Here is a 15,845-nt window from a genome sequence, read left to right on the forward strand (position 1 = left end):
AGGAGATATGCAAACAAGAAAGAGAAAGAAACTAGATCTTGCCACTATAAAAAATCAACACTGAAGACAAACAATAAAAGGAAAAGAAAGAAACAAAAGATATATGAAACAACCATAAAAGAATCAACAAAATGCCAGGAGGATGACAATACCTTTCAATAATAACCCTAAATGTAAAGGTAAATGGATTGAATTTCCCACTCAAAAAACAAAGACTGGCTGAATGGATTAAAAATTAGATCCGACTATATATGGCCCACAAGAAACTCACTTCACTTGTAAAGACTCACACAGACTAATAGTGAAGGGATGGAAAAAGATATACCATGAATGGAAACCAAGAATGAGCAGGAGTATATTCTTATATTGGATGAAATAGATTTTAAGACAAAAACTATAAAAAGAGACAAAGAAGTTCTCTTAAAAAAAATAGATATCATTTCAAGTAACTTTTCAGACCACAGTGGGATAAAACTAGAAATCAATGATAAGCAAAACTTTGGAAAATATAAAAATATGTGGAAATTAAACAACATGATCCTTAATGACCTATGTGCCAAAGAAGAAATAAGTAGGAAATCTAAAAATTTCTGAAACATAAAAATAAAAGCACATCATACTAAAGTCTATGGGATACTGCCAGTGCAATACTGAGAAGGAAGTTTATTGCAATAAATGCCTACATCAAAAGAATAGAAAGACTTCAAATAAACAATCTAACATTATACCTCAAAGAACTAGAATGACAAGAACAATCTAATCCCAAAATTAGTAGGTGGAAGGAAATAATGATTAGAGCAGAACTAAATAAAATAGAGGCCAAAAAAAGATACAAAAATCAACAAACAAAAAGTTGTTTTTTTGAGAAGATAAACAAAATAGACAAACCATTAGCTAGGCTAACTAAAAAAGGAACAGAGAAGACACACATAACAAAAATCAGAAATGAAAAAGGAGACATTACAACTGATACCACAGAAATACAAAGAATCATTAGAGATTATCATAAACAACTCTGTGCCATCAAATTTGAAAATCTGGAAGAAATGGATAAATTTCTGGACACATACAAACTACCAAGACTGAACCAAGCAGAAACAAACAAACAAAAAAACTGAACAGACCAATAATGAAGAACTAGACTGAAGTAGTAGTCAGCAGTCTCCCAACAAAGGAAATCTGAGGACTGGGTGGCTTCACTGCTAAATTCACCAAATCTTTAAAGAAGAAGTAATACCAATCATTTTCAAACTATCCCAGAAAATCCAAACAGAGGCCACTCTACCAAAGTCAATCTATGAAGCCAGCATCATCCTGATATCAAAATCAGACAAAGACACAATAACAAAAAAGAAAACTACAAGCAAGTATCTTTGATGCACATAGATGAAAAAATTCTCAACAAAATATGAGCAAACGGAATTCAACAGCACATCAAAATGGGATTCATCCCAGGGATGAAAGGATGGCTCAACACACAGAAATCAATAAATATGATACACCACATCAACAAAGTCAAGGACAAAAACCATGTGATTATCTCAATAGATGCAGAAAAAGCATTTGTCAAAATTCGACATCCCTTCATGATAAAGACTCTCAACAAATTAGATATAGAAGGAAAATATCTCAACACAGTAAAAGCCATATATGCCAAACCCACTGCCAACATCATCCCGAATGTGAAAAAGCTGAAAGCTTTTCCTTTCAGAACAGAAACAAGACAAGGATGCCCACTCTCATCACTATTTAACACAGTGTTGGAAGTACTCATCAGAGCAATCAGGCAAGAGAAATAAATAAAGGGCATCCGTACTGCAAAAAATAAATTCAAACTGTCCCTATTTGCAGATGACATGATCCTATATATAGAAAAACCTAGACTCCACCAAAAAACTCCTAGAACTAATAAACAAATTCAGTAAAGTTGCAGGATACAAAATCAATATAAAAAAATCAGTATCATTCTTATATACCAACAATGAACTAGCATAAAAAGAAATCAAGAAAGCAAGCCCATTTACAATAGCTACCAAAAAATAAAACACCTAGGAATAAATTTAACCAAGGAAATGAAAGATCTCTACAATGAGAACTACAAATTACTACTGAAAGAAATTAAAGAGGACAGCAAAAGATGTTCATGGATTGGAAGAGTTAAGATGTAAAAATGTCCATACTACCCAAAGCAATCTACAGATTCAATGCAATCCCCATCAAAATACCAATGCCATTCTTCATGAAAATAGGAAAAACAATCCTAACATTCACATGGAACAACAACAACAACAAAGACAGCTCGGATAGCCAATGTGATCCTGAGCAAAAATAAAAAATATATAAAGCTGGAGGCATTTTTATGACCTGACTTCAAATTATACTACAGAGCTATAGTAACCAAAACAGCATGGTACTGGCATAAAAATAGATACATGGACCAATGGAACAGAATAGAGAACCCAGAAATCAATCCATGTACTACTGCCAACTGATCATCAACAAAGGAACCAAGAATATACCTTGGGGAAAGAACAGCCTCTTCAATAAATGGTGCTGAGAAAACTGGATATCCATGTGTAGAAGAGTGAAACTAGACCCTTGCCTCTTGTCATATACCCAAATCAATTCAAAATAGATTAAAAATTTAAATTTAAGCCTTGAACAGTAAAACTCCTAGAAGAAAACACAGGGAAAACACTTCAGATGTAGGACTCAGCAAAGACTTTATGAATAAGACCTCAAAAGCAGAGGCAACAAAAGAAAAAATAAACAAATGGGATTATATCTTACTAAAAAGCTTTTGCACAGCAAGGGAAACAATCAACAAAGTGAAAAGACAACCTACAGAGAGGGGGGAAAATATTTGCAAACCATGCATCTGACAAGGGATTAATATCCAGAATATACAAGAAACTCAAACAACTTAATAGTAAAAAACCAAATAATCTGATTTAAAAATGGGCAAAGGAGCTGAATAGACATTTCTCAAAAGAAGACATACAAATGGCAAACAGGTACGTGAAAAAATGCTCAACACCACTAATCATCAGGGAAACACAAATCAAAACTACATTGAGATATCAGCTCACCCCAGTTAGGCTGGCTATTATCAGAAAGACAGAATAACGAATGCTGGCGAGGATGTGGAGAAAGGCAAACCCTTATACACTGTTGGTGGGACTGTAAATTAGTGCAGCCATTACGGAAAACAGTATGGAGGTTTCTCAAACAACTATAGATAGAACTACCATATGATCCAGCAATCCCACTACTGGGTATATACCCAAAGGAATGGAAATCATCATGTCAAAGGGATATGTGCACCTCCATGTTTATCATAGGTCTATTTACAATAGCCAAGATGTAGAACAAACCTGAATGTCCACCTACAGATGACTGGATAGTGAAAATGTGGTTTATATACACAATAGAATACTACTCACCTGTAAAAAGAATTAAATTCTGCCATTTGCAACAGCATGGATGAGCTTGGGGAAAATTATATTAAGTGAAACAAGCCAGGGACAGAGAGAGAAATGCCACATATCGTCACTCATAAGTGGGAGCTGAAAGAAAGAAAGAAAGATCATAATATGTTGGACTTTGAGAAGGTGAGAACAAAACTGTGGTTTCTAGAGCTTCTCAGGGGGAATGGAAGGGGGGGATACCAAGAAATGGGTTAATGGACACAAAACAGCTAGTTAGGAAAAATAAGTTCTATTGATGTACAGTTGAGCTAGGCACCTATAATTAATAATAATTTACTGCATGTTATCAAATGACTAGCAGAGAGACCAAATATCCTCAACACAAAGAAATGATTGCATTTTGTAATGATGAATATGCTAATTATCCTGACTTGATCATCACACTTTGTAACACAGATAGTGATATTCAACTCTGTACCCCACAAATATGTACAATCAATTAGTTTTCAGTAAAAAAAAATTGTGTAGAGCTAGTATACTGGACAAATATAGACAAGGGCATACAGATGCATGGAATAGAGGAGCTGAATATAGAGTCCAAGAAGATATACATCCAGAAGGTGGGCAGAGAGAAAACTGTTAGATTCATGATTTAAAGCAAACTAGCAGTTGTGGTACAGATAGCTTTATTTCCCCCACATCCATCTGAACAGCCCTCCAGACTTAAATACTGCTTTCTGCACTTTTCTGCAGGAAGAGAAAGTTCTGATGGTCTAAGCGTGCCTCAACCAAGCAAACCACCTTTGCTCTGTCTGGGGTTCCCAACATCCTACTAGTAGTAGTAGGAGCAAGCCAGGGTTGATGAGCTCACTACTCCTGGAGCTTTGTTCAGTGAATAGCTGTCCAGTGAGTGCTATGATTTGGTTCTGTGAGATCTCGGTGATTAAGGGGGCACTGACAGAGGGAAGAGGCATGCTTAAACATAAGAAGGTTTGAAGTGCAGAAAAAGGAGGTTGTAAATCCATATGGTTAAGCCTCGTCTATTTGTTAAACTGCTTGCATTCCTCCATTCATTCATTCACTCATTCTTTCAACCCATGTTTATTGAGTCCTGCTCTATGCTCCCATATGGTTGTGCTTTTAAGTCACTTTAAGTGGCCATATATATGTGTTAGTGTTGTTGGATGTGTTGGGGAATTCATTTTTTATCCTCATTTGTATGTTTCATTCACCTCTCTGTTGTTTCCTCTGTGTGTGTGTGTGTGTGTGTGTGTGTGTATGTATGTGTTGTGCCTTATAAAACACTTCTTGAGAATCGGAATTATAATATGCTATCAAACACAATTACCCATTTGAACCTCTTTTATTTGCAGGTTGAATCACTGGACAATGCCACTTGTTTTGTGGACAGTGTTGGCCTTAGGGGCTGCAATCAGTATCTCCAAGGAAGGGTCCCCTGATCAAGCTTCTCTGTCTTGTGACTCGGCTGGTGTCTGCGATGGCCGCTCCAGATCTTTAAACTCCATCCCCTCAGGGATCACAGCAGCTATGAAAAGCCTTGACCTGTCCTACAATGAGATCACCCGTATCGGCAACAGTGACCTGCAGAGGTGTGTGAACCTCAAAGTTCTGATGCTAATGTCTAATGGAATTAACACAATAGACGAAGACTCTTTTTTACCCCTGGGCAGTCTCGAACATTTGGACTTAGCCTATAATCACTTATCTAATTTATTACCCTCCTGGTTCAAGCCCCTTTCTTCCTTAAAATTCTTAAACTTGCTGGGAAATCCTTACAAAACACTTGGGGAAACATCTCTTTTTTCTCATCTCACAAATTTGCAAATCCTGAGAGTAGGAAATACTTATAACTTCTCTAAGATTCAGAGAAAGGATTTTGCTGGACTCACCTTTCTTGAGAAACTTGAGATTGATGCTTCAAATCTCCAGAGTTATGAGCCAACCAGTTTAAAATCAATTCAGAACATAAGTCATCTGATCCTTTATATGAAACAGCCTAATTTACTGCCCGAGATTTTTGTAGATCTTTTAAGTTCCGTGGAACATGTGGAACTGAGGGATACTAATTTGAGGCCTCTCTGTTTTCCAGAGCTATCCATAAGTGAAACAAGTCCATTGTTAAAAAAGTTTACATTTAGAAATGTGGAAATCACCGATACAAGTTTTAATAAAATTATAAAAATGCTGAGTTACGCTTCTGGATTATTAGACTTAGAGTTTGATGACTGTACCCTTGATGGAATCGGTGATTTCAGAGACTCTGACGCATACAGAGTTGAAGACTCTGGTAAAGTAGAAACATTAACAATACGAAGTTTGCGTATTCCAAATTTTTACTCATTTTATGATCTGAGTACTGTATACTCACTCACAGAAAGAGTTAAAAGAATCACGGTAGAAAACAGTCATGTTTTTCTGGTTCCTTGTTTATTTTCAAGACACTTAAAATCATTAGAATACTTGGATCTCAGTGAAAATTTGATGGTCGAAGATCGGTTGAAAAATTCAGCCTGTGAGGATGCCTGGCCTTCCCTACAAACCTTAATTTTAAGACAAAATCATTTGAAATCATTAGAAAAAACTGGAGAGACTTTGCTTACTCTGAAAAACCTGACTAATCTTGATATCAGTAAGAACAATTTTCATTCTATGCCTGAAACTTGTTACTGGCCAGAAAAGCTGAAATATTTGAACTTATCCAGCACACGAATACAGAGTTTAACTCACTGCATTCCCCAGACACTGGAAATTTTAGATGTTAGCAATAACAATCTCAATTCGTGTTCTTTGATTTTGCCACAACTCAAAGAACTTTATATTTCCCAAAACAAGTTGAAGACTCTACCAGATGCCTCCTTCTTTCCCCTGTTAGTAGTCATGAAGATCAGTAGGAATACAATAAATACTATCTCTAAGGAGCAACTTGATTCTTTTCACAAACTGAAGACTTTGGAAGCTGGTGGCAACAATTTCATTTGCTCCTGTGAATTCCTGTCCTTCACTCAGGAGCAGCAGGCCCTGGCTGAGGTCCTGATTGACTGGCCAGAAAACTACCTGTGTGACTCTCCGTCCCACGTGAGGGGCCAGCAGGTTCAGGACACCCATCTCTCAGTTTCAGAATGCCACAGGGCAGCACTCGTGTCTGGCATGTGCTGTGTGCTTTTCCTGTTGATCTTGCTCATCGGGGTTCTGTGCCACCGTTTCCATGGACTGTGGTACATGAGAATGATGTGGGCCTGGCTCCAGGCCAAAAGGAAGCCTCGGAAAGCTCCCAGCAGGGACATCTGTTATGATGCATTTGTTTCTTACAGTGAACGGGATTCCTACTGGGTGGAGAACCTCATGGTCCAGGAGCTGGAGAACTTCAATCCCCCCTTCAAGCTGTGTCTGCATAAGAGAGACTTTATTCCTGGCAAGTGGATCATTGACAATATCATCGACTCCATTGAAAAGAGCCACAAAACTGTCTTTGTGCTTTCTGAGAACTTTGTGAAGAGCGAGTGGTGCAGGTACGAGCTGGACTTCTCCCATTTCCGTCTCTTTGATGAGAACAATGACGCTGCCATTCTTGTTCTTCTGGAGCCCCTTGAGAAAAAGGCCATTCCCCAGCGCTTCTGCAAGCTGCGGAGGATAATGAACACTAAGACCTACCTGGAGTGGCCCAGTGATGAAGCTCGGCAGGAAGGGTTCTGGTTAAATCTGAGAGCTGCAATAAAGTCCTAGGCTTCTAGTAGAGGCTAGTCTTGGTCTAGTTGTGGTCTTTCTATCGCTAATTGTACCTAAATTCATTCTGATATGATTATATAAAAACCACGTGAATGTACTGTCATTTGAGGACTTTGATTATTAAAACTACTAAAACTGTTCTTTTTCTCAAGTGCTGTTTTATAAAAGCTGAACTGAAGATTTCCAATGTCTGTGTCAAGTCGGTCAGCTTTCCGTGAAGAGACTCACCTGTGGCTACACAGGGCATTCTCCACACAACCCAGATGGCACTTCTCTGTGTGACTGCTCTCAAGAGCAACATGGCAAAACGTTTGGGGCACTCAGCCACACGTGTTGCTTTTCCTAGAAAAAAGTGCTGTGTGCCCACATTCGCCTTCACAGGATGCAAAATATCTAGAGGGTATATTTTCATGGGAACTGGGTCTTTTTTGGGTATTTGATAGGTTCCTCCAGCCATAGACTTGAGAGAGGGTACATAACACAAGGTACAGTAAATGGTGTCTTTCCACAAAAACAAAAGTACTCAGGTAAATAAAATACTCAGTTTAGAAGAAGTTGAAAGAAGCCTCCCCTGTCCTAACTCTCATCTTCCTCAGCCTTCAACCACTTGTTAGGTTCCAACTAGTGTTAGTTGCTCTGGCTCTCAGTTCCTGTTTTCTAGTCTTCTGTATTTTGTGGCTTTTTTCTTCTTTGAAGTCGTCTTGTTTCTAATTCTAATAAGGTCTTCCTTTCCTTTTCCTTCTGAAAATTTAAAAAAGTACATGTGAGCTAAATAGATCCTTAAAAAAGCATGTACCTGGAAGGTCCTCATAATTACTTGAAAATAGTTTGATACACAATAATTTAAAGATAGATACCATATGTTAATTTTTATAATCTAGATTTAATAATACATTAATTTTGATGGAACATTCTTTGCTGAGAACTATTTACTGATTCTGTGTGACTTTTTTCTTATGCTGGGAACGGCACGTGAAAGGAAGTGAACCCTTTGACCGCTGCTCAATTCTCAACCAGAACTGGGTCTACATGGTCCAATCGGTCTCTGGTGGAGAAGGATGTGGGTTAGTAGATGTGTAATCTTGGGCAATTCACTCGACCTGATCCAAAATGTTTTCCTGTCCTTTAAGACGGGGGTGCTGATCTGTACACCCTGGGCTAGTGAGAGTATGGAATGCAGTAATGGAAATGCGCTCTGAGCACATGCCCCTTGGTCACCATTCCCTCTAGAGGGATGAGGAAGGCAAGAGGACCAGGCCTATGAGAATGGGAACCACAAATGCAGGGTTAGAGATGTGTGTGGTAGATGTTAGCCATCATCATTATTATTATTTTCCAGGAAGTGATTCATTGCTTTATATAGTAGGACTACTAAGTGGATATTTTTTCTGTTATGGGTACCAGCAGGGATATGAAAGATCCTGCCGTCTGCAGAAAAATACCCCAAAGAAATAAGTTCATTAAGTGCATAGCAGGCATTAGTCCTTGGGGAACTCACATAGTGCTGCTACTCTCATACACACTCCCAGGAGAGCATGATGGAGGAAACAATAGCCAGCCCAAGCAAAAGATGGGCAAGTTCAGAAGAAGGAAACTTGAGTAGAAGCTACAAACACCAAACACAATAACGAAATTTCTGCTTTACTTCTCTTTTTCCTGCCATGTTAATAAAGCACCATGTTAACTATGAGAATCAGATAGATTTAAAGTTGACTTGATCTAGATACTGAATTTCAAGTCCTTAAAAACAGCAATAGAAATAGCTTTGTAGTAAGCTGATAAATTTAAAATAATCTTTGAAGAATAATCTTTATTTTTTCTTAGTGCAAATGTTAAACATGTTCATTGCAGAAATTTTGGAAAAGAGACAAGAACATATAAAAAATGAGTCAGCTCTTATCCCATCACTTTAGGGTAAACACTGGTAACTGTAGTGTGTAGCTCTCCAATCTTTTTTTCAATATATATACTACTTTACAAAATTGGTATTAGATTGTAAATACTAAAACTGTATAAAGAAAATCACGTCTTCACTTTTGTCCCTGAGATTATTTGGTGATTATCTGACATTTCTGAACTCTAAGGGTCATTTTGAATTCTATGCAGAGAAATACTGTTTTTTTGCCTAGAGGTCTAACAAGTTCTTAAAACTACCCTCATGCAGCTGTCCATAAAAGGTAAGTGGCAAATACACCAGAGATCCATTTAAGGGTTCCCTTTTCCACAGAAGAAAAACTGATTTTTAGCTAGTGCTTTATCCGAATGTGAGGTCTTTTATTTGTCGATAGACTGTGAGCTCGAGAATTCTGTTTTATCTCCTTAACCCGTGAACATGCCTAGCATGTAATAAGTATTGAATTATTGAAATGTTTGCTGTGTAGAGTAATAATCCAGAACTAAATCTTCCAGTAATCTGGATGGTGAACCAATTGTAATATTGAAGCATTGGGCAGTTTGGAGAAGGAAAATTTTCAACAGGTAGAAATCTTAGTATGAGTTATCTTGATGATGGAACTTTGAATAGCATTAAGTGAAGTATGCTGTGAATACCTGGACAAGGAGAACAATTGCTGTATTTCCTTCGTACTTCATACAAGTGTTATGGTTTCATGTATTGCATAGTAGATGTCTGGTGTTATGTATAGTGTTGGCTGTATAACAAATGACCAGTGATTTAAAATGAATTAATTTTGGGAGACCAACATATCATTCTTGGGTTAATTCTTTCTGACTGGTCTTCCAGTTAATTTTGTTCCCTTCTGCCAGATTAATTTATTCTTTCAACAAGTATTTATTTAGTTCCTATTATGTGCCAGACACTCCTCTATGTTCTGGGGATATAGTAGGGAACAAAACAGATAAAATTCCTTGCCTTCATAGAGTGGAAGACAGACAATAAACAAATGAATTTATGATATGATTCCAGGTATTGATAAATGCTATAAAAAAAATAAAAGAGTCCTGCAATAGAATGATTGTGCATGTCCTTGTGCATGCACATGGGCGTGTGTGTATGTGTGGATGTGAACAGAGCAGCACAAAAGAAGAGAGTGATTCTTTCCTCTTTAGTGCAGTCCTTGGATAGGTTGAGTGCATTTGGTAGTGCCCGGCACCCCAGAGTAGCTGTGGCCCACTGAGTAGGCATGGCACCCTGTGCCACAGGCTTTGAGAGTAATCCCCTCTGCAATAGAAGGGCTTTGTGGTGCCAAAACAGCCACGTGGTGACAAGCACAGAGGGCAGAAAAGACGATATCCTTAAGCCATAGATTACTTGATGATTCTACCTACTTCTTTGAAGATGTTGAACTGATGAGAAGGTATTAATTACAACTAAAAGTCGTATGTGAGAGTACTTTGTAAACCTCTGAAACGCTTAACAGAAGAGATCATTATCAGCCAAACTAGAGGTGGAATGTCCACAATGGAGTGTAACAAATGTGTTGCATACATGGGTTAGAAAACACTTGTAATAAAAAAGAAAGATTAAAAAGCACGCTTTGTTTATTCCACTGTTCAGCTTCTCTTTAAATTCATTCCACATAGACAAACTGCTTTAAGCATGACACCAAATTTTACTTAGTTTTCTTAACTCTTAGGAGCATCTCTAAAAGTAAAAAAGAATATCAATATTAAATGTAGGACCAAAGATTTTTTAAATGTTTCAATCATGCAATACATTGCTTCTGGGGTAGGTGTGCGGTACTATTCCAGTCCTAGAGAACAGTTAATGCCTGAACTATTCCTATCATCACAGGTTGCCAGGCCACCAAGTAACGAAGCCAATGAAAAATTTGTCCATACAAAAAATGTGTGTGCTCCTAGCTAAATCTCTGTTAAGGAGGTTGTTTTATGTACAACCAAGTAGCAGAAATATTCATAAATATCATTTGCAAATGTAATAAGCAATGTATGTGTATTTCCTTTCTTGTTAATTCCATGTGCTCAATTAAAAGTCCCTTACATGATTTTTATAGCATTATGGTTATCATTGTTATTTACAGAACATCCAATTTCTGAAAATAAATTGAGACTGTTTACAATAAAATCCAAAACTATAAAACAAGAATAAAGTAAAGGGTACATGCTAAAAGAAAGAGGAAGAAGGAAATGACTATATTGGAAAACCAAGGATAGTGGGAGCTGCTATAAACGAGCAAAAACTTAGCTCCAGGCTTTCCTGTAGCCAGCACATCATAGGGAACTCATCGTATACCAGCACTAGTTCATCAGATAAGACATACCTTTTTCTGGTATCTTTGATAAATTGTGCTAAGGAAACTTAATTAGTGCATTGTATCCCTGATGGCAATTTTACAAACAAATTGACTACTCTTTTTTATACTGAGTCTCGATAAAAAGAATACATGTGATATTCAACAGTTTATTCTCTCGAGATTATATGAAGACACAAATTGCCCTTTGTTATTTAAACTGTCACTTAAGGTGACATTTATGATCATATTATCAGCAATTTTATAATAAAGATTTACATACTGCAATTTTATAAGTTACTAACCAAAAGCTGCTCTGAACTCGGTCTCCTCATGTTAGAAAGGGAAGTCGGGGACAGTGGATGAAAAGTAGGGAGAAAGGAGCATCATACACCTTCAGCCTTAGGCTGTGCTTGAGTGGCACTGTGGATGGAGTGGGTGGCTGCAGACGGTGGGCTATTGCCATGGCACGGCCCTGAGACCCAAAGACCCACCAATGCCGCCTCCTCTGATGTCCTGCTTGAAAATCTCTCCCTGATTGGCAGTGCTTGGGGATGGGGGCAATGCTGCCGGTAGCCACTGCTGAACTGCTCACTTAGAGTTGGTGAGTAGGGGAGCTGGGAGCAAGGAAGGCGTCTCCTTCAGCACTGTAAAATCCAGGGGACTGTTGCTCAGAAAGTGCAGAGAGGCTGTCTTTTATGAGAAGACAGAGTACTTGGCCAGTTGATGATGTTAACCTCTCAGTGCTCTTCTGCTTAAGGGGAGATATGTTTTAATCCCGTTTACCTCCCAGAAGAGATACACTAGGGTGTTGGGACAGTGAGGTTGAGGACTAAGTCTTTCTAATCCGCTCTGGATGGGGGCCATTACCTTCCTTTGACCTTAATGGGACTTAGGTTTAATCAGTTGGGCATCCCTCCTGGTGTCTTTAAATATCCTAGTTGCTGCCATAAGCTGACAAAATCAGTAGATACTTGTTTTCTTTCAATATCATTATCACTAGGGTTTAGCCTAAGAGATGAAGCATGACAAGGAATTTAAAAAGCCAAACTCCAGAGAGGAAAACAACCGCTACTCATTTCTAGGAATAATAAAATTTGGTACTCCCTAAAATATTTTCCTATAATCTAGTTCACATTTGGGGCTTTTAAAATTTTAATTCCAATTCATCTATTTATCCACCCACCCATCTATCCGTCTTTCTATCTTGATTACTCTTCCACATATTTTACCTATCTTTTGCAATGTCCCATCACGTTTCCACTAAAGCCTTTAACATGGAAAATATGAACAATAAGGAGTGGGATGTTTTTTGGCCTTTAACTTCCTAAGCTTCTTAGCAATATAGGCACAGAGGAAAAAGAGAGACCTAAAGTTGTTTTGAAATGGTTGGGGAAAACAAAATGTTTTTTACTAAAACTATTCAAAGATAATGAAAGTTTAGATTGAAGAATGCTTCTCTAGAAACTTTTACGATAATATTTTATAATTTTTAAAAAAGGATATGGATTACTGATCATCCTCTTCAAATCTACCTTCTCTTTGCAGTAAGGGAAAGTCTGCTTTTTACCGATGATACACCAACCTCGGACGCAGAATTCATGAAAGCTGAAACATCTTGTTGGGGAAGTTTCTAGATATTAAAGGGCGATGTCTGGTTCGTGATGACATGGAAATGATTGTGCATGTCAAAAAGGTCTCTTTTTTAGGGAGATTCTTTAGGACAATGGAGCCTCAAGGATAGCGAGCTTGGAGTCGGGGGTGCATTAGTTTTATGACGCTGGGAAATTTGCTTTGCTTCTTGGCCTTACTTATTCTTGCCCCACTTGATTCTGGTAAGAATTAAATGAGAAAAAGAGTGTGATTTTTTACAGTAATGTCTTATGCAAACGTATCACTATAGTTCCCTATATTTCCTACCTCATTTACTGTGCGTTTCTCGTGCATTATCACAGCATTTCCCATTCTACTTTTTGTGCATATTCATTACTTTCTATGTAATCAGACTTGTCTAAGGCAGTTAGACAAGTTTAAATTAGTTGTGGTCATAAACTTACAAATATTTCTATTAACTTCGTAAGTTTTTACCTCAACTTTTTACTACTGATAAGGAACCAATTATTTTTAATAGAATATAAACCTAATAAACTTAACTTCTCAAACTCTAGGCATTTACAGATTCATTTGTATACCTCACCTTGTCCAGACAGTCTGACCCTTTGCCCCAAAGCTGCGAGTGAATGCTGTGTTTTCTCACAGCACTGAGGACTTGCTCTAATGTATCATAATTTTCTGTGTATTTTGTGTCTCTCCTAGAGGATATGGTACCTGTGGCACTATGTTTCACTCATCTTCTGAGTCCTCAGAACCTTAAGCAATGCCTACGAAATATTTTTTGAATGAATATTTGAATAAATCACTCAAAATCAAGTGTTTTTGGAAATGTATATATTTTTCAACCTCCCCAATATTGCAAGTTTGGATAAAATGATTAACTATAATGAGATCCATCCTATTGACTTATTTATTTCTATGATTGCTGCTCCCAATGTGGTTTTTTGGTCAAGATTGCATGATCTTCTCACTGGCTTATTACATGCCCATGTGACCTGCAAGGATGCAGAAGTTCCCTTGCAAACAAGCAGTGGACCATGGAGAAGTAGCCGAGGAAAGGCCATGTGTGTAATCCCTCAATATTAGATCTCTGAAACTAAGAGTTTCCACTATTTTATGTTCTTGGAATTGGGTCATTTTTGCAATATGCTTGGATTAATATAAAGTGATGTATTAAAAATTTTGAACCAAAATCCATATAGCCCTGCATTCAAAAGGTCTGGAGTACAGGCCCAACTTCCACATAGGTATAGAATTCAGGGGTCATTGAACCAACACTGAAGTGTCCACGTTCTCTTTAATATTCTCTTTCATCTTCAAAATCTCAGTGCTGAAAAACTTCCACACTGGTAGAACTGCCGCAGAGCAATACTCAGATAACCTCCCCTCGTTAATATGATTCATGTTTGTCCACTCCTCGCTAATATGACTCATGCTAAAAGGGGCCATTAATAATACTTCCTGCAAAGCAAATTTAAAGGTGACTACATTTTACATTACATATGCACACATGTACAACAGTCCCTAAGGGCTTTTAATGGTGGAGAGAGAAAATATTTCCACTTGCAAATGGCAGAAAGGGCTCTGTTCCAACATTTGAAAAGTAAATCATATTTAAAACTATGGCCAGACTTGGAAAATTTCTACAAAGAATGATAGTTTTTTGGGAAGGGCACCACACTGAAAAACCACTATAGAACTCCATATGGGATATTTGTGTTTCCTTCCTTAAAAGTTTAAGGCTTAAATGTTGGTGTAAAAGCTCTTATTACTTTTGAGATGCATTTGGTCCAGTTTTTTATTCTCAGGATTGAATGCATGGAAACTGTTCAGATTAAAAAGAACTGAGTCATAGACACTGCACATCGAGGTATGACTGACTGAATTAGGCGGGCTTCAGAGGCAAAACACAAATGGTTAACCATCTCATAATGCCAGATCTTTGAACTGACTGGGTATATAGTGATAACATTATTAAGTTGATACTGTACTATAAAATAAAGATAAACGATGCCCTTACTTTGTATTAGGGAAGAATTAAAATACAGATTGTCCAATCCAAACACAACTTTGGTACCCACAGTTACATGCTCAGGCAGCACAGGCTGCTTTGTGCAGGGGTCTTGACACCAGCATTTTTCTGCACGTTGAGGCCCTCAATCTCACTGGAGTTCCCAGAGTATGCTGGCTTCCATGCTCAGACTTGTCTGAGTACAACCTGAAGATCCTTCAGCCAATAGGGAGCTATTTGGGATGAAACCCAAAGGCAGAAGAGCCAAATGGTCCAAGAACTAGATGCTTAAATTTTGGTGCCTCCTTTTGTAATCTAAGGTGCCCCACTGCCTGTGGCATTATCCTCTTTTCAAGACCAAGTCTTATCCGGAGCCTTGGTTTTCTCCATTGGCTGCCCCATGACCACTGTTGCTACAAGTAGGTTCCTAGGATTACTTCTAGGCCAAACACACTTTGTATTTCTTGGTCCCCTGAGATTCAGACATGGGCTGCACCTGGACAGCCTTGAGTTCCTCCTGCACCTGACATTTCACTCTTTGTCTCACCTCAAACCCCTTCTCTCCCTGGTCCTTCTTGGCTATCCGCTCACTTATGGCTTTGACCAACTTCCCCAGCGAGCACCGTGCTCAGATGCTGCTGCCTTCCTCTTTATGTGGCATTAAGAGCCCTCTTGAAAAGGAAATTACTGGAGGAGGAGGTTCACCTTCATCAGCAGTTCATTATTTAGCAGGGATTATCAGAAAGTTTCAAAAAGAAAGACTGGCCCTGAAGGATAAAGTTCTGAAGTTTGGGGACGGGGCTAAGCAAAGCAGAGGGGATGGGGACAGGAGGA

The 15,845-nt window shown here is 38.1% G+C and overlaps 2 protein-coding genes across 2 annotated transcripts in view; one reads left to right on the forward strand and one right to left on the reverse strand.

The window, feature by feature from the left end:
• Window positions 1–4,817: 4,817 nt before the first annotated feature.
• Window positions 4,818–7,172, forward strand: TLR2 (toll like receptor 2). The gene has a single exon (XM_063108088.1). The coding sequence runs from the start codon at window positions 4,818–4,820 to the stop codon at window positions 7,170–7,172; it is 2,355 nt and encodes a 784-aa protein (XP_062964158.1).
• A 3,716-nt stretch (window positions 7,173–10,888) lies between these two features.
• Window positions 10,889–15,845, reverse strand: part of RNF175 (ring finger protein 175) — a 47,342-nt gene continuing 42,385 nt past the window's right edge. The window contains exons 8-9 of the mRNA XM_063107490.1: window positions 12,889–12,994; window positions 10,889–10,993 (exon numbers count right to left, since the gene is read on the reverse strand). Coding sequence (XP_062963560.1) covers window positions 10,889–10,993; window positions 12,889–12,994 — 211 coding nt within the window. The remainder of the gene's footprint in view (window positions 10,994–12,888; window positions 12,995–15,845) is intronic.

This window comes from Cynocephalus volans, chromosome 9 (genome assembly GCF_027409185.1).
Source record: "Cynocephalus volans isolate mCynVol1 chromosome 9, mCynVol1.pri, whole genome shotgun sequence".
Lineage (NCBI taxonomy): Eukaryota > Metazoa > Chordata > Mammalia > Dermoptera > Cynocephalidae > Cynocephalus > Cynocephalus volans.